Genomic DNA, 25100 nt, shown 5'->3' on the forward strand with positions numbered 1-25100 from the left:
GTCACTGTTTTGCCTTCCCAAAGCCTGGTGGAGACCGTATTCTATGGGGATACCATCCCGGACGGGCTGGTCTGAGGAGACCCGTTGAAGAGGGGGCGGACGAGCAGAGTCTCGGAGGGGGTGAGCCACACAGGCGTCTGGGGGGATTTAGGCGGGCGGAGCAGTGCGGGCCGGGCCCTGGGTGCTGGTGTGTGGAGTGACTCCACAAGGAGGCCGCCTGGCTGCAGAGGAGGGCCCGGGTGAATGGAGGCGCACGAGGAGGGCAGGGAGGGCAGTGGCCGTGCCCTGGGGGCTGTTAGGCCACGCAAAGTTGGCTTTTTACCCAACTGTGAGCACATTCTTCTTTTATGCTTCCCAGTAACACCCGCCGTACCAAGCCAAATCCTGCTCACTGACGCAAAATAGAGTAGACCATTGCTTTTTGTCCCGAGACAGAGCTCTGAATATGTTGTGAAAGTATAGCACCTTTTCTTCCCCAAATATCTCTAGTTCCTTCCATAGTTTGGTTTTTGCTTTTATTATTTTTGTTGACACACAGTTGTTCATGTTTACGGCATACACTGTGATGTTTAGATACATGCGTACAACGTGTGATGATCGATCGGGCCGTTAACACGTCCACCACCTCAGACATTTATCATTCCTTTGTGTCGTCTGCCTGTTCGACAGCACACAGCAAGTCGTCGTTAATTATGTCTCCCTGCAGTGCTGTAGGACGCTAGAACCTACTCCTTCTCTTTCTGTGGTTTTTCCTTGGTGGTTCTCACTCCTTGAGTAGCTGCTTGCTCAGGACTTGCTGCGTGCTGCGCGTCACGACAGGCCGACGTGGGGGCGGATAAGATACGTCCTCCCTGGTGACGTTTCTTACACAGCAGAACGCGGACCGCCTGCTCTGGGCAGGCCGCAGTTCCCAGCTGAGGGGACTCACCTGCCCACAGGGGCGGGGCCGCACCGCTCCCGCCTCAGACGTCCGCACTTGCACTGGTGTGGCGGTCGCAGCAGCCCCTCTCTGCCCACACCCTCACTGCGCAGGGGCATGGCTCCCTCTATGGCAGGGCTCCTCCGACTTTTTAATCAGGGGGCCAGTTCAAGGTCCTTCAGACCGTTGGAGGGCCGTCGGAGGGAGCGGCGCACATTCCACACATGCGCACTGTGGGCCCGGGACGAGTCGGCTGCTAAGCAGGACAGGCAGCGGCGGCAGAAACTGTGCTAGGTGGCCGCATGTGGCCCGCGGGCCTTGGTTTGAGGACGCCTGCTCTATGGAGTCCAGGGTGGACGCCGCCTGATTCCCGCCTCTGCCTTTGGCGGCGTGTGACAAGGGCAAGCTGCCTCTCTGGTTTCCTTAACTCTAAAACGGGGTTGGCGAGGAAGCCCAGGAAAAGGCCGTGGCAGGGGCAGGGTCTGCTGCTCTGCCTCTGCTCCCTGGGACTGCCCCCGCCCCTGGACCGGAGGGTGCCCCCGCGGTCCAGCTGCTCATCCTCCCAATTTGTCCATCAAGGAGCAGGTGTGTGGCCTGTGTGGGAATTTTGATGGCGTCCAGAACAATGACCTCACCAGCAGCAGCCTCCAAGTGGAGGAAGACCCCGTGGACTTCGGGAATTCCTGGAAAGTGAGCGCGCAGTGTGCCGACACCAGGAAGGTGCGTCTGGGGTCGTGCGGGCGGAGCCTGCGGGCCCTGCTTCCTGGCAGGTCTGGCCCTTGGCCATGCTCCTGGGGGTTGGAAGGTGGGTGGCGGGTGGTGTGAACTGCAGGTGGCTGCGGGGCTGGGGAGGAGGGTCTCTGGATCCTGGGTTGAGTAACCCTAGTGTGGCTGACAGTTGGTCTATCTGTGCACTCTTGCCCTGTTCCCAGGTGCCGCTGGAATTGTCCCTTGCCACCTGCCACAACAACCTCATGAAGCAGACGATGGTGGATTCCTCCTGTAGAATCCTCACCAGTGACGTTTTCCGGGACTGCAACAGGCTGGTGAGGGTCGCCAGGGTAACGGGGGCGGAGTGGTCCTAAGGCTTGGCCCTGTGGCGTGGGCACTCAGGGCATGACCTCCCAAGGCGGACACTCCCCTGGAGTCTTGAAATGACCGGCAGCAGGACACCACTGCAGTCCTTTCTTGGCTTCGGGCTGGGAAACCAAAAGGGAAATCAGCAGTTTCTAGGGAAGCAATGCCCGGCAGAGCCTTTTCCTTCTGCACGGAAGGACCTTTCCTTGGCATGTGCCAGCGCTTCTCTTCTGGCCCCCTCTTAGGTTCCTTCCCCAGTGCAGCGTTGCGTCGCCAGCACCAGAGCCCGCTGGTGCCCTGTGTCTCCCGCCCTGCGAACCGCCCCAGCCTCCACCCCAAACCCCTCGGTGCCCACTTCTTGTCTCACAGAACCTCTTCTCTGGCCTTAACTCTAGTGGTTTTGAGTCCTCATTTTGTGACTCCTTTTGTAGCTTGATCTTAAATATCGGTGAGGAATTCCCCAAAGCTCAGTGCGGTTCTCTCCCTCTCTGTGTATGTGCGCACACGTGGATGTGGGTGTGTGCATGGGCAGACACGCACAGCCATGCGTGCATCCGTGCTGCTGTGGAGCGCCACCAACGTGGGGTCCCTGGGGGACACGTAGATCTCGTTCTCTTTCTCTCTGTCTGATGATTCTCAGTCCCTGGGGACTCCAGTGGATACTCAGGATTCCTGGTGTGTGGAAAGGCCGGGCATCTGAGTGGGAAGGGTGCAGGCAGGGACAGGTGTCGGGGACGTCAGGACTGTGGGAATGTATCAGAAACAACGACCCACTTAGTGTCTGAATTCGTTTCCATCACAACTGCCCTGAAAAGGCCAGTGTGTGTAGTGGCATGTTTTGGGAGCAAGGCGGGGAGGGCAGTGGTTAGTGTGGTTGAACGTGGGTGGCGTGGACTTGGGGTCAGGGTCTAGGTTGTTCTGCTGTCCAGCGTACTTGCTCTGTAGCATGGCTGTGTATTTGTGTTCACGTGAAAACACTCAGACACCCAGGAGGCTAGCAGTGGGCTGTGGGGATGGACTGATGACCGAGCAGGGGTGGGCAGATGGGCAGAGAGATGTTCTTGTGAAAAATCCTTCGGCACATCTGATTCTGTGAAAGGCAGCAGCACTGCTTTATTGCACATTTTTTGCTGGAGTCCGGATTGGAAACGAAGATCTTACCTTTTAGCCCATTCCCTCTTTGGGACCATTGACCTACATTTCCCCTTCCACCTGGGAGCCCCTTTGACCTTAAACTGACCTCTAGAACATTCCCACCCAGACTGAGAGCCAGAGCCCCTGACTCGTGGCCCTAGGCCTAGGCCACCTGAGGCTCGCTTTGCAGGTGGACCCGGAGCCGTACCTGGACGTGTGCATTTATGACACCTGCTCCTGCGAGTCCATCGGGGACTGTGCCTGCTTCTGCGACACCATTGCTGCCTACGCCCACGTGTGTGCCCAGCACGGCCAGGTGGTGACCTGGAGGACGGCCACGTTGTGCCGTGAGTCCTGGTGCTCCTCGTGGTCTCAGACACCCGCCCTGCCGCCCTCGAGTGTCTAGACCCTGAGACCTTGCGGGGCAGGAGGATACTCAGGGCAGAGCGGGTGGAGCGCGCGTAGCGGGTGGCTGGCCACGGTGAGGAGAGTTAGGACACCGGCTGGGCGAGGAGCTCCCACTGCGGGGGAGGAGGGCGTGGATTCAGGACATGGATACGTGGAGAATTCCCTTCTGGAGAAATTCTGGAAGAAGGAGAGAGAGCACTGCTGAAGAGAAGGAAGTCATATACGCCCTTCGCTAGACACTGTCATATTTGCCAGTGTGAGTGAGGAACTTATCCTCCGTGTAGAGTCTGCCTTCCTTGGGCGTAAGCGACTTAATGTTTTTATATGGAAAACTGATTCGCAACCACTAGATTCCTGGTTAAGCTGCTTCAGTCATCCAGAAGTCTCTTGGTGGTTCTGTGGGCCATTTGTTTCCCACACGATCTCCAGCTCCCCCCGGGCTGTCACCACACGAATCCGCAGTCCTGGCATCTCGGGTTGCAGAGGACTGACTGCTTGTGGCTCCCGTGGTCACGTGGCCTTGTCTCCTGTCTACCCAGCCCAGAGCTGCGAGGAGAGGAATCTCCGGGAGAACGGCTATGAGTGCGAGTGGCGCTACAACAGCTGTGCGCCCGCCTGTCCTGTCACGTGCCAGCACCCCGAGCCGCTGGCGTGCCCCGTGCAGTGCGTGGAGGGCTGCCACGCACACTGCCCTCCAGGTGAGGCCTCCGTCCCCGGGTGGGGGTGGCCAGGGAGTGGGAAGGTGCTTCTCCGTCCTGCGTCCTCTCAGCCTCTGCCCCGGGGCCCTGTCCCCTCTCTGCCACCCCATCCCAGGTTCTGTTTTGTGGGTCCTTTCACAAAGCCAGCTGTGCTTTTGTCCAAGTTGAATGCCAATAAAACGCTTTCATGCGCCTATTTACGATTTTATCATCTAGAGTAGCACTTTCTCCTAGAACTTTCTGCAATGGTGGCAATGTTTTATTGAATGCAGTGGTGGCTAGCGTGTCTGAGGAATTGAAACTTTAGTTTTATTGAATTTTACTGAATTTAAACTTAAATAGCCGCAGTGGTTCATGGCTGCCACACTGTACGGCACAGCTGTAGAGTGATTGAGTCCATCCTTTGGGAGAGTGAACAGGTCCTTGGAGGTGAGATTTCGTGTGTCCTGAGGCTTAGGGGAGGTGAGCAGGGTGAAGGAATCACTCTTCCGGTGTTGCAGAGGGACAAACCCAGGCACACGGAGGAAGGAAACCCCCTGAGTGGTGAGCTGACCCCTGGGCGTGGGGCAGGCAGAGGGGCGGGCCCCTTAAGTTAAAGGTGCGTCTTCATTCTGGGGAAGGGCAGGGTTTCAGCTCCTCACGAGAGCTTTGTCGTGCAGGGAAAGTCCTGGACGAGCTTTTGCAGACCTGCATCAACCCCGAAGACTGCCCAGTGTGCGAGGTGGCTGGTCGGCGCTTAGCCTCGGGGAAGAAAGTCACGCTGAATCCTGGTGACCCTGAGCACTGCCAGATTTGGTAAGACAGAGTGTCACTGCCTTCCCCGGGGGCCTGCGCAGAGACAGGCTTTGGCACAGTCTCCTTGCTGCGGGAGCTGACAGATCGAGTTTATTTATTTAGTTAGTTTGTTAATGAATGGAGGAATAATTTAGTGCAGTTTATTGTTTAGTTTCTTTCTAGAGTTTGCTTTTTTTTCTTTAAGGACAGAGTAGATTGATCCCCCCACAAAATATTTAAGAGCTTTTTACCTCCTAAGAGGTTTTCTTTTTTTCCCTCTTTCCAGAAAAAGCTCAGGCACACCTCCTAAGAGGTTTCCGCCTATTAAGAATGTTTTCATTCTTCTCACCAAAGGCAGGGTGTGATCTCTTCTTGTCCCTGTCGGCCACGGCTAGTCTGAGGACAGGAGTCTATGAAAGCCAGGTTTCTTTTTGACTGCAGGGGGGTGCAGGGAGGACCGTGAGGCGGAGCCCCCCCAGTAGAACATGGGCATCTTGGGGGCCACAGTCGAGGTCCAGGGCGAGCTTCCGCAATGGGGAGGGAGGACAAGCTGTCGCCCTGGGCGCTCGCTGGAACTGCCTCTGGGAAACCGGCCTTTGGGGAGGTGGGGAGGCCTCGGGGTGAGCACTGAGCTTTCTGAAGTCCTGCTCTTAAGTGGGGAACATTTATTAAAATGTTGATCTGTTCAACACCACTCCCTGACACCAGTCAAGCCTTCTGGGAACTTAAACTTGAGAACTTGCATTCGCTGGGGAGGGGGCCGTGGCCACAGCTGCCCGAGTCAGAACGTGCGGCCACCATCTGTGCAAACAAAGTGAGCACCGCCTGGGGTGAGCTTCCTAGCAAACACAGGAAACTAGAAAGTATGTCGATCACACACCGTTAACCAAGGATTGAAGCAATAAATCGTGTGGATTACAAGGAAGTAGGAGTTAACTTCCCGGTGAGACCTGCCCGCCCGCCTGCCGTCCTGAAACGGGACTGAGGAATAAAGGATGAGGCGAGACTGGCGCTGGCTTCGGCTTCTGAGCCCGGAGGGCAGGAGAGCCCAGAGCCTCCCCACCTTCGCCGCAGGGCCGTGTGCACTCGAGTTTGGACGGGCTGTGTGCAAGAGTCCTGCAGCAGGCTGGCCACGTCTCCTGGCACCCGAGAGGACAGTCCCAAGGGCTCAGGGCACTGCTGCCTTCTCAGCCGTACTGGGCGTGCCGAAGGCAAGTTGCCTCAAAGGCTGAGGGGACAAAGAGGAGAGGGTCCGAGGCTGTATCTATCAGTCTCCGCCCCAGGGCCACCGATTTCCCTGTACTCTGGCATGCCTTGCCACTTTGCAGGCCGAGGGCAAAGGGGGGCGTGACCAGAGAGCCTGGAAACTCAGCATGGTAGTAACGTAGGTTTGTGCGGGCACCTGCTCTGCTGTGCACTTGTGCACTTGGGGCTGGGCACGGGGCTGAGCCAGTTCCTGGCACGTAGTAGGTGCTCGCCACACGTCTGTTGAGGAAAGAACGGATGAGCCCCTGTCTTTTCCCAAGTCTGAGACCTGGAGACCCCCATCTGCTATTCCCAGATACTTAGTTTTGCTAGATGAAGCTGGGGATTTTTGAATCTTTATTTGTCTTTCCAAAATGTTTTTACTCTAGTTCTGTTTTTTATCTTCCTTAAGCCCAACATATTAAACACGTTTTCAAATCATACAATTTAAGTTCTGTTATAATAAACACTGTAAAGCATTTATCTTCAACAGAACATTTACAAGAATAGGTCAGTGTCAACATTTTAGTGCAGCATTTGTTCTTGGAGATACTCGTAAGAAGGCTTGGATTATAATGAAATACTTAAGTTGCTAGAGATCTCTGTTGAAAAGAAATAAACTTTGAATGGCTGTGTGGATGGCCTAGAACAGGGGTCCTCAAACTTTTTAAACAGGGGGCCAGTTCACTGTCCCTCAGACCTTTAGAGAGTGCTCACTGTGGGCCTGGGACGAGTTGGCTGCTAAGCAGGACAGGCAGCGGCAGCAAAAATACCCGGAGGGCCAGATAAATGTGCTAGGTGGCCACATGTGGCCCGTGGGCCGTAGTTTGAGGATGCCTGGTCTAGAACAACAAAGATTATTTTTCATATCCTAGGATGGGTTAAAGTTTTGGCTTTTAGAATCAAGGAAAGCCTGTGCTGTGTGTGTGTGTGTGTGTGGTGGGTAGTATTTGGGGACAGATGTTAAACAATGACATCTCACTTGGGTGGAGAATACTCTGTGGATCTCAGGTTCAGGTGGGCTGGCCAGGCAGTTTTATGGGAGTGTGTGTCTCGGTCCTATACTGCTGGGCTGAGGAGTGCCCGTGGGTGACTCCTGGACCATTTCGGTTTCCTCCCTCTGCCACAGCCACTGTGATGGCGTCAACCTCACCTGTGAAGCCTGCCGGGAACCGGGAGGCCTGGAGGTGCCCCCAACGGAAGCCTCTGTGAGCCCCACCACCCCGTATGTGGAGGACACCCCGGAGCCGCCCCTGCACGACTTCTACTGCAGCAAGCTGCTGGACCTGGTCTTCCTGCTGGACGGCTCGTCCAGGCTGTCCGAGGCGGAGTTTGGAGTGCTGAAGGCCTTCGTGGTGGGCATGATGGAGCGGCTGCACATCTCCCAGAAGCGCGTCCGCGTGGCCGTGGTGGAGTACCACGATGGCTCCCACTCCTACATTGGGCTCACGGACCGGAAGCGGCCGTCGGAGCTGCGGCGCATCACCAGCCAGGTCAGGTATGCGGGCAGCCAGGTGGCCTCCACCAGCGAGGTCTTGAAGTACACGCTGTTCCAAATCTTTAGCAAGATCGACCGCCCCGAAGCCTCCCGCATCACCCTGCTCCTCACGGCCAGCCAGGAGCCCCCGAAGATGGCCCGGAACTTGGTCCGCTACGTCCAGGGCCTGAAGAAGAAGAAGGTCATCGTGATCCCCGTGGGCATTGGGCCCCACGCCAGCCTCAAGCAGATCCGCCTCATCGAGAAGCAGGCCCCCGAGAACAAGGCGTTCGTGCTCAGCAGCGTGGACGAGCTGGAGCAGTGGAGGGACGAGATCGTCAGCTACCTCTGTGACCTTGCGCCTGCAGCTGCTCCCCCCACCACGCCCCCCAACACAGCACAGGTCACCGTGGGTCCTTCGCCGCCGGGACCGAAGAGAAACTCCATGGTTCTGGATGTGGCGTTCGTCCTGGAAGGCTCGGACAAAATCGGGGAAGCCGACTTCAACAGGAGCAGGGAGTTCCTGGAGGAGGTGATCCAGCGGATGGACGTGGGCCAGGACGGCATCCACGTGGCGGTGCTGCAGTACTCGTACTCGGTGACCGTGGAGTACCCCTTCAGCAAGGCGCAGTCCAAGGGCGACGTCCTACAGCGGGTGCGAGAGATCCGCTTCCGGGGCGGCAATGGGACCAACACGGGGCTGGCCCTGCAGTACCTCTCTGAGCACAGCTTCTCTGCCAGCCTGGGGGACCGGGAGCAGGCGCCCAACCTGGTCTACATGGTCACGGGCAGTCCCGCCTCTGATGAGATCAGGCGCCTGCCAGGAGACATCCAGGTGGTGCCCATCGGAGTGGGCCCGCGTGCCAGCGTGCAGGAGCTGGAGAGGATCGGCTGGCCCAACGCCCCCATCCTCATCCAGGACTTTGAGTTGCTTCCCCGGGAGGCTCCCGAGCTGGTCCTAAAGGGCTGCTGCTCCGGAGAGGGGCTGCAGCTCCCCACCCTCTCCCCTGTCTCAGGTATGCTGGCGCTGTGTGCAGGCGGGAGGGCCGGGCGAGGGCTGGGGTCCTCGGCACTGTGTGACTCCTGGGCTCCCTCCCCTCCCGGGCAGGAAGAGACCTTATGACCCTTTTTTTGGGGGGGGGAGGACCTTGTCTTATTGTGTGTGTTTGTAAATTCAAAGGTACTACAAGCCTATTGTTAAAATCTAACCATACCAAGGCTAAGGGGTAAAAACCGCAAGTCTTACTTTATCCCTCAGCCCCATCCCACCCAGTCCCACGCTCTGCCGTGAAGGTGACCTGTTAAATTTGGCGACAGTAGGCTCCCCTTTGACTGCACTGGGTGGGTGGAGTTATTCCAAGTGGCTGGCATTCTTTGGGGCAAGGCCAGGAAGTCAAGTGACAGGCGGCAGGCAAGGTCCTCGGATTCTGCAGCAACTGCCCTGGTTTCAGTCTCACCTAGGCCACTTGCTAGCTGGGTCATTTTGGGCAAGTACTGAACCTCTTCGTATATCAGTCTCCTCATCTGTGGAATGGGGCTAATAACAATACCTACTTGTAAAATGCTTACAACAGTACTGGCACATGGCAAGTGCTCAAAGAAATGCTCGCTACCCCTGCTATCATTGTTGCCTTTTTATCGGATGCTGGTGTTGAGTCAAGTCCTAGTTCTCGAATGCCTTTACTTGGTGTGTTTGGGAATAACTCGCTTTCTTGCAGTGTCTCTTGATGCTCACACTTGTTACAAGCTTTTGTTTCTTGGTTTTTATTTTTAATCAGAGCTTGAGATTTATTTAAAGTCTTGTAATATTTCTGCTGAGGAGAACAGTGAGAGCATCGTCTTATCAAATCTGAGAATGTTCTCAGACCTTAACACTCACAGTGCCTTCACCCACCCTGTAGGACTTGAGCACACACAAGCTCATTTTCCAGGGAGATGCTGCTGCTGTTTCCTTTTTCCACTCAGTTCTAGAAGCATGGCAGCGTCCTGTTACTGAGGGAGTGGGCGCCTGCTGCTTTTGTTTGTGGGCATCTAAACTTCCTGGTAGAGCTGGAGTCTCCTGCGTGTCTCCAAACCTGAGGTCCTCACGGGCCCAGGAACTCCATCTCTCGCTCCCCTCTTCCCTGGCCCACGTGGCCCCCACGCTAATGAAGATCCCCTTCCCCTGGTGGTGCCGCGAGGTCTGCGTGCCCCGCAGAGCCTGCCGGATGTGGAGTCAGGCTGTGGGCTCCCCGCGGCGCCTGTGTGCTCACCCCCGGCCCCCTCTGCAGACTGCAGCCAGCCCCTGGATGTGGTCCTCCTCCTGGATGGCTCCTCCGGCTCTCCGGCTTCCTACTTTGATGAGATGAAGAGTTTTGCCAAGGCTTTCATTTCAAAAGCCAATATAGGTGAGAGATGCACCTGGAGCAGCAGGTGAGGAAGGGGCTCTTGCTGGGGCTCTGCTTGACCTCGAGTGATTCCCATCTGTCCTTCCTGGTAGGGCCTCATCTTACTCAGGTGGCCGTGCTCCAGTACGGAAGCGTCGCCACCCCCGACGTGCCGTGGGCTGTGGCCCAGGACAAGGCCTACCTCCTGAGCCTGGTGGACAGCATGCAGCGGTGGGGAGGCCACAGCCAAATCGGTAACGTTGGTGCCACAGGCCCCTGCAGAACCTGTGTTCTGGTCCTAGGTCTTGGCATAAGTGACTGAGTGACCTTGGCCACTCACTTTGCTTCTTGGTCCTGGATGCCTTTCCTGTAGAGTGAGGGGCTAGATACTCTTCCGGGTCTCTTCCAGATCTCAGTTGTGTGTTCCTCTGAGTCCCTGAACAGCTTCTGAACAATCGAAGGACCCACACGAGAGAGGGTGCCCAGCTGGTTTCAGAAACACCATGTCTTGCAGTCAGTGCTGACTTGGCGTGCTGTGTCCCTCCACTCTCAGGCAATGGTTTGGACGTTGCTGTGCGCTACATCACTTCAGAAGTCCATGGTGCCAGGCCTGGAGTCTCCAAGGCCGTCGTCGTCCTGGTCGTGGGGGTCTCCACGGATCCAGTGCAGGCGGCGGCTGATGCTGCCAGATCCAACCGTAAGTGGCCAGTGTGCGGTCAGTCCTGAGACTCTTCTAAAATGACAGAGGATTGGAAGTGGGTAGGGTTACTTTTAGATATTCTGGGTGATGGTTTTACATATACTCAATACCCCACATGTGGCCTGGTTTTGGACAGCAGGAAATTGAGCAATCTGAAGATCAAGCAGTAATGAATGTGTGTTGATCCTGTACCTGCCTGTGTGCTTTAGATTGTAACCTTTATTTTCTCCACATTTTCCCTTTGTGTCCAGGAGGGATCACACCTCTGTACCTTTCCTTTATAGAGTATACCCTTGGTCTCTCACCAAAATGCCCTGAGGCCAGAGTGACTTATTGTAGGGCCTTGGGAACCATCCGGGACCTTCATGCATTCAGAGCCCTCTCCCGCTACCAGGCTAGTGGGCTTGTGGGGCTGGGTGGACAAGAGACGAGGATGATGCTTTAGGAGGGGAAGGATGCAGATGGGACCCAGCCTTGCTGCCCCATGAGAACTCGGGCTGCGAGGAGCAACAGAGTGTGAGCCAGGACAGGAGGTGTGGTCCAAGGGACGACCTTCTAGCGGAGGGAGGTCTGGGGAAGTGGACATTAAGTCCCCTGATGGCCACCTGGAGAACTGCTCATCTTTCAAAACCCCTGCCTAGGAGTTGTCTTTCCTCTGCCATCTACCTGATGTTCCTCTGGAGAGTTATTCACTCTGCTCTCTGTACCACGGCGACCTGCTCAAAATGTGCAAAGCATATTGTGTTGTTTGTTACATCTCTCTTTCTTGCACAAACTGGGAGTTCTTCAAAGGCAAGGGAAAAATCTTGCTTATTTTTGGATCATCTGTACATGCTGCATAAAATAGGGTACCATTTAATGTTTGTTGAATGAAATGAATGTGGCATGTTTATGAAATCTATTATAATATTTTAGGGAAAAGAATGCTAGAATGTAAAGGATATGTATTTGGATGACATAATGAGCTTAAAAGAGCCGAAAAGTTGTTAGTAGAAAATCAACTCTAACTGTAGGCAAATTGCAAATACCTAGAACCTTCTGGAGAAGTGAATTGGAGAATTTCAGGGTAGAGATTTTTCTTCTTTATTATTAAGACTCCAAAGAAGGACTTTCATCAGGAAAGGAAGCAGTTGTGGTCTAGAGGAAAGAGACATGATCTAGGGAAAGTCATTTAATCATTCAAAGCCTCAGTTTCTTGTTGGCAAGTGGGTATGCACGTACCCCCGGCTCAGCCCCACAGCACTTTCTCTTCTCTTCCCAACACCCTGTTGGGCGTCTCGTTCAGTGCTATGGGTCTAAATACATTTGTGCACCACTGTCTTGGAAATTCTCCTCTCCAGCCTTGACCTCTCACCACAACTCAAGCCTAGATGTTCTAAGGCAATTTAGACTTTCACACCCAAATCTCCTTCTCCTGCAGTCTTTCTCTTCCTAGAAAATGGCAATTCCGACCTTCCAGTTGTTCAGGTCAAAAATCTTAGCATCCTTGATTCCTCTTTCTCTCACACCTCTATGCAGTCCATCAGCAGGCTATACCGAGAGATGCAGCACTGCACGCCACCTGCACCCACGTCGCCCCGTCCAAGCCCCATCATCTCTCCTCTGGATTATTAGTGTAGTTTTCCAACGGGAAGCCCAGCTTCGCCCGCTCCCCGCCCCCTGCAGTTCTTTCTCAGCATGGTGGCTGCAGCAGTCTGCTCCACAGCCTTGGCCGGCTTTCTTGCTGTGGCTGGCGGGGCTTTGCAGGGTCTGTGCCCGCCCCTGTCTGGCTGACTTGGCTCCAGCCACCCTGGAGCATGCGGCCGGACTTCTGCTGTGGGGCCTCTGCACTCCCTGTCCTCTCAGCTTGGGGTGTTCCTCCGCAGATGCCCCTTGGCTCCTTCCATCCATACTCAGGTCTCTGCTCATCCCCTCCTCCCTACCCAATTTTGTTTTTTCCTAAGTACTTAATCCACATCTGAAATACTATGTGTTCACTTTTGTGTGTTTCTTGTCTGTCTCTCCCCAGTGGAAGCTCCCTGAGAACAGGGACAGGGAATTTATCTGCTTGCTTCACTGCTGTGTCCCCCTGCTTAGAACAGTACCTGACACACAGTAGGCGTTCATCAGTGTGTGCTGGCTGAGCGTCAGTGTGAGGACTGAACATCGTCCTCACAGGGTTGGCGCATGTGACCAGTCCAAAAACACGAAGCTTCACACAGATGCTGGATATAGCATCAGGCCAGTCCATTTGGAGCCACCTGCCCACACACCATTCTTGTTCCTCTGCTCACTCTAGGAGTGACAGTGTTCCCCATTGGAATTGGGGACCACTACGATGCAGCCCAGCTGAGGGTCTTGGCAGGCCCAGGGGCCAGCTCCAACGTGGTGAAGCTCCAGCGGATTGAAGACCTCCCAGCCCTGGTCACCTTGGGCAATTCTTTCTTCCACAAACTGTGCTCCGGTGAGTCTTATAATACTTGCTCACTCCTCTCCAAGAAAAAAAGCCCACAAAAACCCATGAAAATGAAAATACCATTCTAGAGACCCAAGGGTGCTCACGTATAAGATTTGCCATTGAATGAAGATTGTTATATACCAGGACCCTTAAGTTTCTGCTCATGGAAGGTGTACAGTACACATGTCCAAGGGGCAGCAGAGGGTTTTCTGTGTATGGTCCTCTTGCCACTCTACTGTCCATCTGAACTTTAGCAGAAAAGCCTGTGCTTATTCATGCCAAGGGATCTTGGACAAAAATATCGAATACAGGTCAGCTGCTTCTTCCCCAGGGCCCTATATTCATTGTTAGCATGGGTAAAAAGGGCCTTAGCAATAAGATAACATGGAATATCACATCAAAGTACCATAGGTTTTTTTTTTTTTTTTGAGACAGAGTCTCACTTTGTTGCCCAGGCTAGAGTGAGTGCCGTGGCGTCAGTCTAGCTCACAGCAGCCTCAAACTCCTGGGCTTAAGCAATCCTCCTGCCTCAGCTTCCCGAGTAGCAGGGACTATAGGCATGGACCACCATGCCTGGCTAACTTTTTCTATATACTTTTAGTTGTCCAGCTAATTTCTTTCTATTTTTAGTAGAGATGGGGTCTCACTGTTGCTCAGGCTGGTCTTGAACTCCTGATCTTGTGTGATCCTCCTACCTCAGCCTCCCAGAGTGCTAAGATTACAGGTGTAAGGCACCATGCCTGGCCAGTACCATAGTTTAAGTTGATTTTAGGTTAGAAACTTTTAAAAAAGAATGATTTTTCTTCCTGATTTTGTGTATTTTCCTAATGTCATTAGCTGTAAGTCCAAACCTGCTGCAGAGTTATTGCCTTTCCCTCTAGATGGTAGCTCCCCGGGGAGGAATCTTCAAGTAGATCTGTTTCAAGTTTTCAAGGCCTTGCTTCACCTTCCTGCCCTCCCCAACCCTGGCGGCGAGCACATATGGAAGGCGACCACGACTGGATGATTGAGAAGGCTTCGGCGCTGTAGTTATTGCCATATTGTCATTGTTGTTGTTGTCAGCATAATTATTGACAACCACAAAGCTGTCTGCAGAAGCCCAGAATGACCACCTCTTAACCTGTGTCCCCGCTGTGAAGTCATTCCCATTCTTTACAGAGTTGAGTTGACTTCAAAGACTAGCGCAGGTTGCCCAAGCGGGCATTGTGAATTGTTTAGAACTCCTGGGTGATATGTGGGAACTGAGGTCTCACTTGTGTCTGTTTCAGAGTTCGTAAGAATTTGCATGGATGAGGATGGGAATGAAAAGAGGGTAAGTTCCTTTCTGTTGGCTTTGAAAGAAAGATCAGAAAGGTAGGTTTGGGGCCCTTGTTCTCACTGGTTAATTTTTCCTCCTTTGGTCTTAGTCCAGTTTTCTCTCTTACTGTGATCCTGGTTTTGCAGATCTACCCGACACCTTGTGTTCTGCTTCCTATCTCATTAGCAGGTCTCCTGGCCTTGTAGGCCTGTGTCCAGCTCCAGTGGTCGGTTGCCCAGTAGCTGGGCTCAGCGTTGGAATACCTCATCCTACTTCCTGCCTGAATCTGGTGTTTTCTTCTGCAGCCTGGGGACGTCTGGACCCTGCCAGATCAGTGCCACACTGTGACTTGCCAGCCAGACGGCCAGACCTTGCTGCAGAATCATCGGGTCAACTGTGACCGGGGGCCAAGGCCTTCATGTCCCAACAGCCAGTCCCCTGTTCGGGTGGAAGAGACGTGTGGCTGCCGCTGGACCTGCCCCTGTGAGTCTTTGTCCTCACCAGCCCGGACAGTGTCAAGGGCAGGGCTTTTAGCCCGCTGTGCAGAGAGGTGGAGCAGAAGCCAGCCAGCCCGGAGCAGCCCTTCCCCCTCACTGCATGCACGGTGCTGCCTGCACCTAGTCCCTCCCTCACCTGCTCCCTGGACGAGTTTTCCAGTCTTGGGGATCACTGCGCTCTTCCTCTGTCTTTGGAAGGCGTTTCTCCAGATCCACATCACCAGGAGGAAGAATTGCTTTTCGGAGATCAGTGCTCAGCTTGGGTGTTGGCAAGTCAAGCTTTAGGAATCTGTGTATTAACATTTGGGGTACAGCAGTGGACGTCCGGCAGTAACTGGCCTGGTTTAAGTCTGTCTCATGCCACCATGGGGGTGGCACAGCCCTCTGCCTCGTGTCTGGGAGACACGGCTGCCCATGTTGCCCTCTACTCAGTAGTGGGTTAACCATGACGTTGAACAGACGTAGCTTATGGGATGCAATCAAAGCTGCATTTTATATCTCACTCTTCCTTTGGAATTTACTTAATGGGACAAGTTTCCCTCCTGGCCTTGATGAAAACTCTACCAGATCTCATGTTATTTCTGTTCATTCATAAAGAATTCGATGGTCACTTGAAGTCATATAACAGTCTCAATTGGTAATTGGATGCCCCTGGGAAAGGGATTGTGGTCAGCTTCTCTCCCAGCCTGGAGCATGGAGAGTGGGGAGTTGAACAGTGGACCAGAAGGTTCCATGTGGCCAGCACAGCTGTGCGAGGGCTGTGCACTCTCTGGCCTGGCAGGCGTTTGTGGCAGCCTTTCTCTTGCTAGATCTCTCGAGGACTTCCTTGCTGTGCTCCTCCAATGCTCAATCCTAGGGTGCGAGCAGCAGCCTGTATCCTTGGCCTGGCTGCTGCTTCTCCTGCTCAGCTTCTGTTTTTTCTGCATTCAACCCTTCATAGACTGTCTTTCTTTTGCAGTTCTCCTTACTCTATAGCAGAAGTTCTCTTAAACTGGATCACTTTTTTTTTTGGAGACAGAATCTCACTCTTTTGCCCTGGGTAGAGTGCAGTGGGTTGTAGCTCACTGCAACTTCAAACTCCTGGGCTCAAGCAATCCCCCTGCCTCAGCCTTCTGAGTAGCTGGGACTACAGGCATGCACCAGCAGGCCTGGTTAATTTTTCTATTTTTAATAGAGATGGAGTCTCACTCTTGCTCAGGTTGGTCTCGAATTCCTAAGCTCAAGCAATCCTCCTGCCTCAGCCTTCCAAAGTACTAGGATTACAGGTGCGAGCCACCGTGCCTGACCAGGATCACTTTTAAAACAATCCTAGGCCATCGTTCCTTCTGTAAGTCCTGTGTATGGTCCCTCGGATTTGTGCACCTTTTTCCTACCATGGTAGGGGGATGTACTTGTTTTCCCAAACAGCAGCAAATCTCTCTCCTGTTGGCTGGCCACTTCTGGCCAATAGCCACAGCTTCTCTCTCTTAGATTCTTAGGACGTATGTGAGGCACTGGTCCGGTGTCCGCATGACTGCATGGAACACAAACCCGCCTCTTGGAGTGGCCTCCTGAAAGTCCCGCTCACTGGGCTTGGGCCTCCCTCGTGTCCCTCTGGGGGCAAGTGAGGATGTGGGACTCACACACTGCAGATGCTCTTTGCAAATAAATCTTTTTAAATCTAGTTCATCAACACCCTCTTAAGTCTTTATATACACTTAAAATGCGTGAAGGCCTTCAGGAGTGATAAAACTGGATGGTGGATATTATTTTGAAAAACATCTTAAAAGAAAAATATTTGTTAAAAGTTTTTATCTTGAATAATTTCAGACTTAACATATTGCAAAAATAGTACAAGGAATTCCTATATACCTTCACCCAGATTGCTACATAATCACAGTATAATGATCAAAATCACAAATTAGCATCCATGAAATACTATTATCTTATTCAGATTTTGCCAACTGTCCTACTAATGTCCTTTCTTCTGGTCTAGCATTCAATCCAGAATCACATATTACATTTAGTTGTCATGTCTCTTTAATCTCCTTACATCTGGAACAATAGCTTAGTCTTTCTTTGACTGTGACCTTGATGTTTTTGAAGAGTACTGGCCAGTACTTTTTAAAAACATTTCTCATTTTGTGTTAAATTCAGATTATAGATTTGATCGAGAATACCACAGAAGACATACTGTGCCTTTCGCCACTGTGTCGTATAAAGAGGCAGGTCATGCCAATTTGCCCTGTGTAAGTTTGATCGCTTGGTTTAGGTGGCCTTCACCAGGATTTTCCACTGTAAAGTTACAAATTTCCTCTTTGCATTTAATAATTATCATGTGCAAAGATCCTTTGAAACTGTGGAAATGTACTTTCAGCCACCAGGTTTAGCAATTCATTGATGATTCTTGGCTAAAACAATTTTTACCATGGTGTTTGCCAAATAGGGATTTTTGATTTTCATCATCCCTGCCAAATTTCTTATTTGGAATTCTGTGAAAATAATAGCTCTTTCTTATCTCTCATTTATTAATTTATTTATTCAATTATTTGTATTAATAAGAGCTCATGGATTTTTATTTATTCTATGTGGCATAATCGATTATAGCATTAATTGTTTTCTTGTTCAAATGATTCCAGATTTTGCCATTGCGAGTCCTTTCAATTTTGTCTCTCTTGTCCTTTTGACATGTCCACATTCCTTCCTTTCTCAGACAGTAAGAAGCTTTGCTCTCTTTCACAATATATTTATATATTTACTTAATCCCCAAATACACATAAAGTATGTGTATTTCAGGATTGTTAACCTATTCCTTTATGAAAAACAAATCTACTAACCAGAGTATAATATTTGGGTACTTCTTTTTGTCTTTAGTCTTGGAGTAAAATTTTGTTTTCCAAAGTTATTTAGTTTAGTTCCCCCCCAACCCCTTCCACTTAGTCATGTTATTAATATTGTTAGTTTAATTTCTGTTTGTATTCCATTTTGGGCTCCCCTCACACCTAGCCTTGTGATTTTACTTACATATTCATTTGTTTTTGTTATGTGAAGCATTGCCATGGTTCTAAATGTCAGCACTCTGCAGAAAGGTACCGTTGGGGAGTCACTCCCTCATTCCCTTTCCATCTTTCACCCAATTCCCATGCCTTCTCTGGAGGTGTCCAATCCCATTCATTTCTTATTTATCCTTCCCATGATTCTTTCTGTACAAATGAGTTTTACCTTTTTTGATTAAAACATAATCAAATTATGTTTTGGAATTTACCCGATACCAGTTCAAAGAAAGCTCTCTAGTACCCTCTTGGGTACTGTAGTTTGCTCAACTGTTCTATGTATGTGTATACAGGTTATTTCCAATATTTTGCAATTATAAACAATGCTGCAATGAATAATCTTGAGTGTATGAATTTTCATATAGTTGGTGGTATGTCTTCAGGGTAGATTCCTAGAAGTGATGCTCATGGGTCAAAAGATAAGTGCCTATGAAGTTTTTTTTAAGACATTGACAGATTCTTCTCCAAAAGGGAAGATTTGGTTGTGCAAAACTGGAATTTCTACCAGTTTGCTTTTCTATCAGCAATATGTGAGAGTGTGTGTTTTCCCAGGGCTTTGCCAAGAGAATTGGCAAAAATGTTATTATGGTTTTTATTTTTTTGCTAGTTTCTTACTCTTTAGGTAAGAAATAGTATCTCAGTGTACTTGAAACTCATTTCTCTAAGGGCGAGTGAGGTTAAACATCTTTTCATGTGTTTCAGTGCCATTTTATATCTATTTTTGTGAAATATCTATTTCATGTTTTTCCCCCATTTTCCCATTTAAAAATTATGACAAAAACACATAACATGACATCTATCCTCTTAGTACATTTTCAGGTATACAATGTAGTATTGTTAGCTATTTGCACACTGTTGTGCAGCAGATCTCTAGAACTTTTTGTCTTGTGTGACTGAAACTCTGCACGCGTTGAACAGCACTCCCCATGTCACCCCACGCCCGCCCCTCCAACCACCAGGCTACTTTTTCTTCTACGAGTTTGACAACTTTAGATACCTCATTTAAATGGAGTATTTGTCCTTCTGTGCCTGGCTTTTTTCACTTAGCATAATGTCCTCAAAGTTTATCTGTGTTGTAGCACATGTAAGGATTTCCTTCTTTTAAGACTGAGTAATATTCCGATGTATGTACAGCCCACAGTTTCCCCATCCCTCTGTCTGTCAGTGCACATTTAGGTTGTTTCCACCTCTTTGCTGTTGGCAATAATGTTGCAGTGAACGTGGAAGTGCAGATATCTCTCTTGAGATCCTGATTTCAATGCTTTTGGATGAATACCCACAAGTAGGATTGCTGGATCATATGGTAATGCTATTTTTCATTTTTTTCTTTTTTTTTTTTTTTAGACAGAGTCTCACTTTGTTATCCAGGCTAGAGTGAGTGCCATGGCGTCAGCCTAGCTCACAGCAACCTCAAACTCCTGGGCTCAAGCGATCCTCCTGCCTCAGCCTCCCGAGTAGCTGGGACTACAGGCATGCGCCACCATGCCTGGCTAATTTTTATATATATATATATATCAGTTGGCCAATTAATTTCTTTCTATTTATAGTAGAGGCAGGGGTCTTGCTCTTGCTCAGGCTGGTTTTGAACTCCTGACCTCGAGCAATCCGCCCGCCTCGGCCTCCCAGAGAGCTAGGATTACAGGCGTGAGCCACCGCACCCGGCCTATTTTTCATTTTTTGAGGTACCTTTTTACTGTTTTCCATAGTGGCTACACCATTTTACATTCCCACCAACAATGCATAAGGGTTCCAGTTTCTCTACATTCACATTAACCCTTGGCATTTCCTGTTTTGGAGTGTGTGTGTGTGTATGTGTGTGTGTGTTTATAATGGCTATCTGAACATGTGTGAGGTGATATCTCATTGTGGTTTTGATTTGCATTTCCCTGATGATTAGTGATGCTGGATGTTTTTCTATGTACTTGTTGGCTTGTTGTGTGTCCCTTTGGAGAAATGTCTATTCAATTCCTTTGCCCCCTTTAGAGTTGGGTTATTTGTATTTTATTTATTTATTTTCTTTGCTGAGTTGTAGGAGAAGCTTATCTATTATGATACGAAGCCCTTATCACATGTATGGTTTGCAAATATTTCCTCCCATTCTGCAGGTTGTCTTTTCACTGTGTTGGTTGTTTCTTTTACTACACAGAACTTGTTAGTTTGTTATAGTCCCACCTGTGTATGTTTGCTTTTCTTGCCTTGCTTTTCGTGCCACATAAAAGAAGTCATCACCAAAACCAATAAAGTTTCCCGTTGTGTTTTCTTTTAAGAGTTTTATAGTTTTTGGTCTTACATTTAAGTGTTTAGGTTTGATTTGGGGTTGATTTTTGAGTCCAGTTTCATTCTTCTGCACATGGATAGGTTGTTGTTAGTGTATAGAAACACAATTGATTTTGTATCCTGTAACTTTGCTGAATTTATTATTTCTAATAATATTTTGATGAAAATTTTAGACTTTTCCACATGTAAGATCATGTAATCTGTGAACAGATACAATTTTACTTCTTCTTTTCTGAATTGGAGACTTTTGTTTCTTCTCCTTGCCTGACTGCCCGAGTGAGGACCAGTGCTGTATGGAACAGAAGTGAGAGGGGCGCCCTGGCCTTGCTCCTGAGGAAGAGCTTTCAGTTTTTCGCCGTCAAGTAGGGTATTAGCTGTGGGCTTTTCATAAATGACTTTTATTTTGTTGAGGTAATTTCCTTCTATTCTTAGTTTGTCGAATGTTTTAATCATGAAATAGTGTTGAATTTTGACAAACGCTTTTTCTGTGCCTATTGAGAAGATGGTGTGATTTTTATCCTTTGTTCTGTTAGTGTGGTGCATCACACTGGTTTTCAGGTGTGGAACCATCCTCACATCCCAGGGTAAATTGCACTTGGTCAGGGCTTATGATCCTTTGATTGTGCTGCTGAATTCCATTCGCTAGTATTGTGTTGTGGATTTTTGTATCTCTAGTCTTTAGGAATGTTGGCCTGTCGTTTTCTTTTTATGTAGAGTCTTTGTCTAGTTTTGTTATCAGGACAAGGCTGGCCTCACAAAATAGGTCTGGAAGTGTTTCCTCTTCTTCAGCGTTTTGGAAGAGTTTGAGAAAAATGACCTTAATTCTTCTTTAAATGTTTGGTAGAATTCTCCAGTGAGGCCACCTGAGTTTTCTTTTGTTGGGAGTATTTGATTAACAATTTAATCTCCTTACTAGTTGTGAGGCTGTTCAGATTTTCTGTTTCTTCATCATCCAGTCTTGGTAGGTTGTATGTTTCAGAGGTTTATTATTTCCTTTAGGTTGTTCAATTTATTGGTGATAATTGTTCATAATAGTCTCTTAAAATCCTCTTCATTTCTGTGCTATCAGTTGTGATACCTCCTCTTTCATTTCTGATTTTATTTATTTGGGTCTTCTATTTTTTTCTTAGTTAATCTAGCTAAAAGTTTGTCAGTTTTGTTGATATTTTAAGAAAACCCAACTCTTAGGTTTTTTGATTTTTTCTATTCTGTATTTCATTTATTTCTCCTTAAATCTTTATTTTTTCCTTCCTTATGCTAATTTTAGGCTTGGTTTGTTCTTTTTCTAGTTCCTTAAAGTTTAAAGCTAGGTAGGTTATATTAGATCTTTTTAAAATGTAGATGTTTATTGCTAAAAACTTACCTCTTCTTATTGCTTTTGCTGTATCTCTGAGGTTTTGATATGTTATACTTTAGTTTTCATTTTTCTTAAAATATTTTCTCATTTCTCTTTTGATTTCTTCTTTGATCCATTGGTTGTTCAAGAGTGTTGCTTAATTTCCATGTATTTGATAATTTTTTGAAATTCCTTCTGCTAGTTATTTCTACTTTCATTCTGTTATGGTCAGAAAAGACAACTTGGTATGATTTCAATCTTCTTAAATTTGTTAAGATTTGTTTGTGAACTAGCAAGTGACCTGTTCTGGAAATTGTTCCATGTGCGCTTGAGACGAATATGTATTCTGCTGCTGTTGGGTAGAATGTTCTGTATATGTCTGTTAGGGCCACTCTGCAGTGCTGTGCAAGCCTTCCGTTTCTTCACTGATCTCTTTCGGTATGTTTTATCCATTATTGAAAGTGGGGTGTTGAAATCTCTCATTATTTTTGTGTTCTCTATTTTTACCTTCAGTTCTATCAATGTTTGCTTTGTATATTTGGGTGCCTTAATGTTTGGTGCATATGTATTTATAGATATTATGCCTTCCTGGAGAATTGGCTCCTATATCATGATATAATGTCCTTTTTTGTCTCTTGTAACCATTTTTGACTTAAAGTCGATTTTGTCTGATATAAGTGTGGCTACCTCTGCTGTCTTTTGTTACCATTGACATGGAATACTTTTTGCCATCTTATCACTTTCAACCTATGTGCTTACTTAAATCTAAAGTGAGTCTCCTGTAGACAGCATATAGTGTCTGCATATTGACAGCATATAGACAGCATATTGTATCCTGTTTTACTTTATTTTAAAAAATCCATTCAACTACTCTGTATCTTTTGATTGGAGAGTTTATTATATTTACATTTAAAGTAATTACTGATAAGGAAGGACTTACTATTGCCATTTTATTGATCATTATCTGTCTATCTTGTAATAGATTTTTTTGTCCCTCTTTCTTCTCCTGTTTTCCTTCTTTGTGTTTCATTGATTTTTTTTTTTGTAACAATGTGGTTTGATTCCTTTCTCATTTTCTTTTGTGTATCTTCTATAGATATTTTCTTCATTGAAAGGTATTTTCTTCTTCTTCATTGTGGTTACCATGAAGCTTACCTAAAACATCCCATAGTTATAACTATGTATTTTAAGCTGATATTTCAACTGCATACAAAAAAATCTCTTTTTCTCCCTCCTCTTTATGTTATTCATGTCACAAATTACATGTTTATACTATATACTAATTAACAAATTTTAATAGTGATCATTATTTTTATAATTTTGTCTTTTAAGTTCTATACCAGAGTTCAAAGTGATTTCTTTAAATTTGCTGTAAAGTATACATGACATAAAACTTACTATTTTAATCTTTTTAAAGTGTATAGTCCACTCATATTAAGTACATTTACACTGTTGTGCAAGCTTCACCTCTATTAATCTTCAGAACTTTCTTCATCTTGCAAAACTGAAACTCTGTATCCGTTAAACAATGACCCTCCATTTCCCCTTCCTGCCAGCCCCCGTAAATCAGAATTTTGCTTCCTGTCTCTATGAATTTGACTACTCTAAGTGCCCCATGTGAGTGAAATGATACAGTAATTTTCCTATTGCGACTGACTTATTTCACTTGGCATACTGTCTTCAAGGTTCATCCATGTTGTCTTCTTTTGTGTTCAGTTGATTTTTTTGTGCTAAGACATTTTAATTCCCTTTTCATTTCTTTTATGTATATTTTATACCTGTTTTCCTTGTGGTTACTGTGGGTATTATGTTTAACATCCTAAAGTTATAACTCTCTACTTTGTATTTGTACCAGCTTAACTTCAATAACATACAAAACTCAGTTCCTGCGCAGCTTCATCCTCATACTCTTCTATATTGATACCACTGAATTACATCTTTATACATTGTGTATTCAAAAACATAGACTGGTAACTTTGTAAAAATGCATTATTTTCTTAAATCACATACAAAACAAAAATTAAAGTCACAAACTAAGGTTATAATAATACTAGAACATCCTTTTGTTTTCTGTCTCTTTATTGACATTTCCATTTTGTTCATACATCATTTTCTTGATTTTGTCCATGTCTTCTTTTAGCTCTTTGATCATCTTTAAGATAGTTGTTTTAAACTATCTTTAAGATAGTTGTTCATTCACATCCTCTCTAGACATAAATAAAAAAAAAAAAAAAAAAAAAAAAAAAAAAAAAGATAGTTGTTCAGTAAGTCTACCATCTGGCCTTTCTCAGAGATAGTCTCTGTAGATGCACTACATCAGGCACATTCTGCAGGGCCGATTGTTGTCAACTACAGGTGGGAGACAGATTCCTGGTGCTACTGACACCACTATCTTCCCTCTGGCTCCCATCTGTAGTGTTTTTTGGTATTGTTTTTTATCTGGCTTAGATATCAGTGTTAAAACTTGTTTCATAGAAAGTTTTTAGAAGTTTTCTCTCATTTATAATACTTTGGAACAATTTATGGAGAATTGTGATTATCAGGTCTTTGAAATTTCCTTGTGAAACCATTTGGGCTTGGTGGAGTTTTTTGTTGCTGTTGCTGTTTGTTTGTTTTGTGGGGATAAATTTCTCTAATTCTTGCTAACTTTCTCTAATTATTTCATGGATATTGAAATACTTGAGCTTTTTCTTTTTATCTATTAGAGTTAATTTCAGTAATCTTTATTTTCCTAGAAATTTATCCATTTCATCTAGATTTTCAAATTTATTGTATAGAGGTCTTTAAAGTAGCCTTTTATAATATTTCAAAAAAAATTCTCTTTCAGTAGTAATTTTCCTTTGCCATTTCTTAATTTATAAATATATGCACATTATCTTTTTTTCTTGATCAAGTTAACTCATGATTTGTCTTTGGGAATTGTTTTTGTTTTTTTAAATCAGGATTTCAATTTATTAATTATGTTTGCTATTTCTTTTACCTCATTATTTTCTGCTTTTATCTTTATTCTTTTATTATTTTCTTCCTTGAATTTTCTTTTACTTTACTATTTTTGTGCTTTTCTATTTTGTTGGAACTGGGAATTTCATTCATTTTCATTCTTTCATTGATAGAAATGTTTAGTGTTATTAATTTTCCTATGATCACTTTAAATGTATCTCCATGAGTCTGACATATAGTGTTTTCATTATCATTATTTATTTTAGAAATTCTGTAATATCAGTTTGTGTTTCCCCCTTTATCCAAGATTTACATAATAAATTAAAAATTTTCCAAGTATATGGTCTTTAAAAAAATAAGAATATAATCTCTAATTTTATCACACAGAGTATTGTTTGTAATAGTTCTACTTTATGGAAGTTACTGTTATTTTCTTTAAGACCTTATACATGATCAATTGTTGTGAAGGTGTATTCTTTATTATCA

At 47.2% G+C, this 25100-nt stretch overlaps 1 protein-coding gene across 1 annotated transcript in view; it reads left to right on the plus strand.

The window, feature by feature from the left end:
- The window catches only part of VWF (von Willebrand factor), a 147147-nt gene that overhangs the window by 77366 nt on the left and 44681 nt on the right, over positions 1-25100 (plus strand). The window contains exons 23-34 of the mRNA XM_012760580.2: positions 1499-1639; positions 1852-1965; positions 3321-3477; positions 4078-4236; positions 4896-5031; positions 7385-8748; positions 10003-10119; positions 10212-10352; positions 10652-10795; positions 13077-13241; positions 14504-14547; positions 14838-15015. Coding sequence (XP_012616034.2) covers positions 1499-1639; positions 1852-1965; positions 3321-3477; positions 4078-4236; positions 4896-5031; positions 7385-8748; positions 10003-10119; positions 10212-10352; positions 10652-10795; positions 13077-13241; positions 14504-14547; positions 14838-15015 — 2860 coding nt within the window. The remainder of the gene's footprint in view (positions 1-1498; positions 1640-1851; positions 1966-3320; positions 3478-4077; positions 4237-4895; positions 5032-7384; positions 8749-10002; positions 10120-10211; positions 10353-10651; positions 10796-13076; positions 13242-14503; positions 14548-14837; positions 15016-25100) is intronic.

The sequence above is a fragment of the Microcebus murinus genome, chromosome 10 (genome assembly GCF_040939455.1).
Source record: "Microcebus murinus isolate Inina chromosome 10, M.murinus_Inina_mat1.0, whole genome shotgun sequence".
In the NCBI taxonomy this organism is placed as follows: Eukaryota; Metazoa; Chordata; class Mammalia; order Primates; family Cheirogaleidae; genus Microcebus; species Microcebus murinus.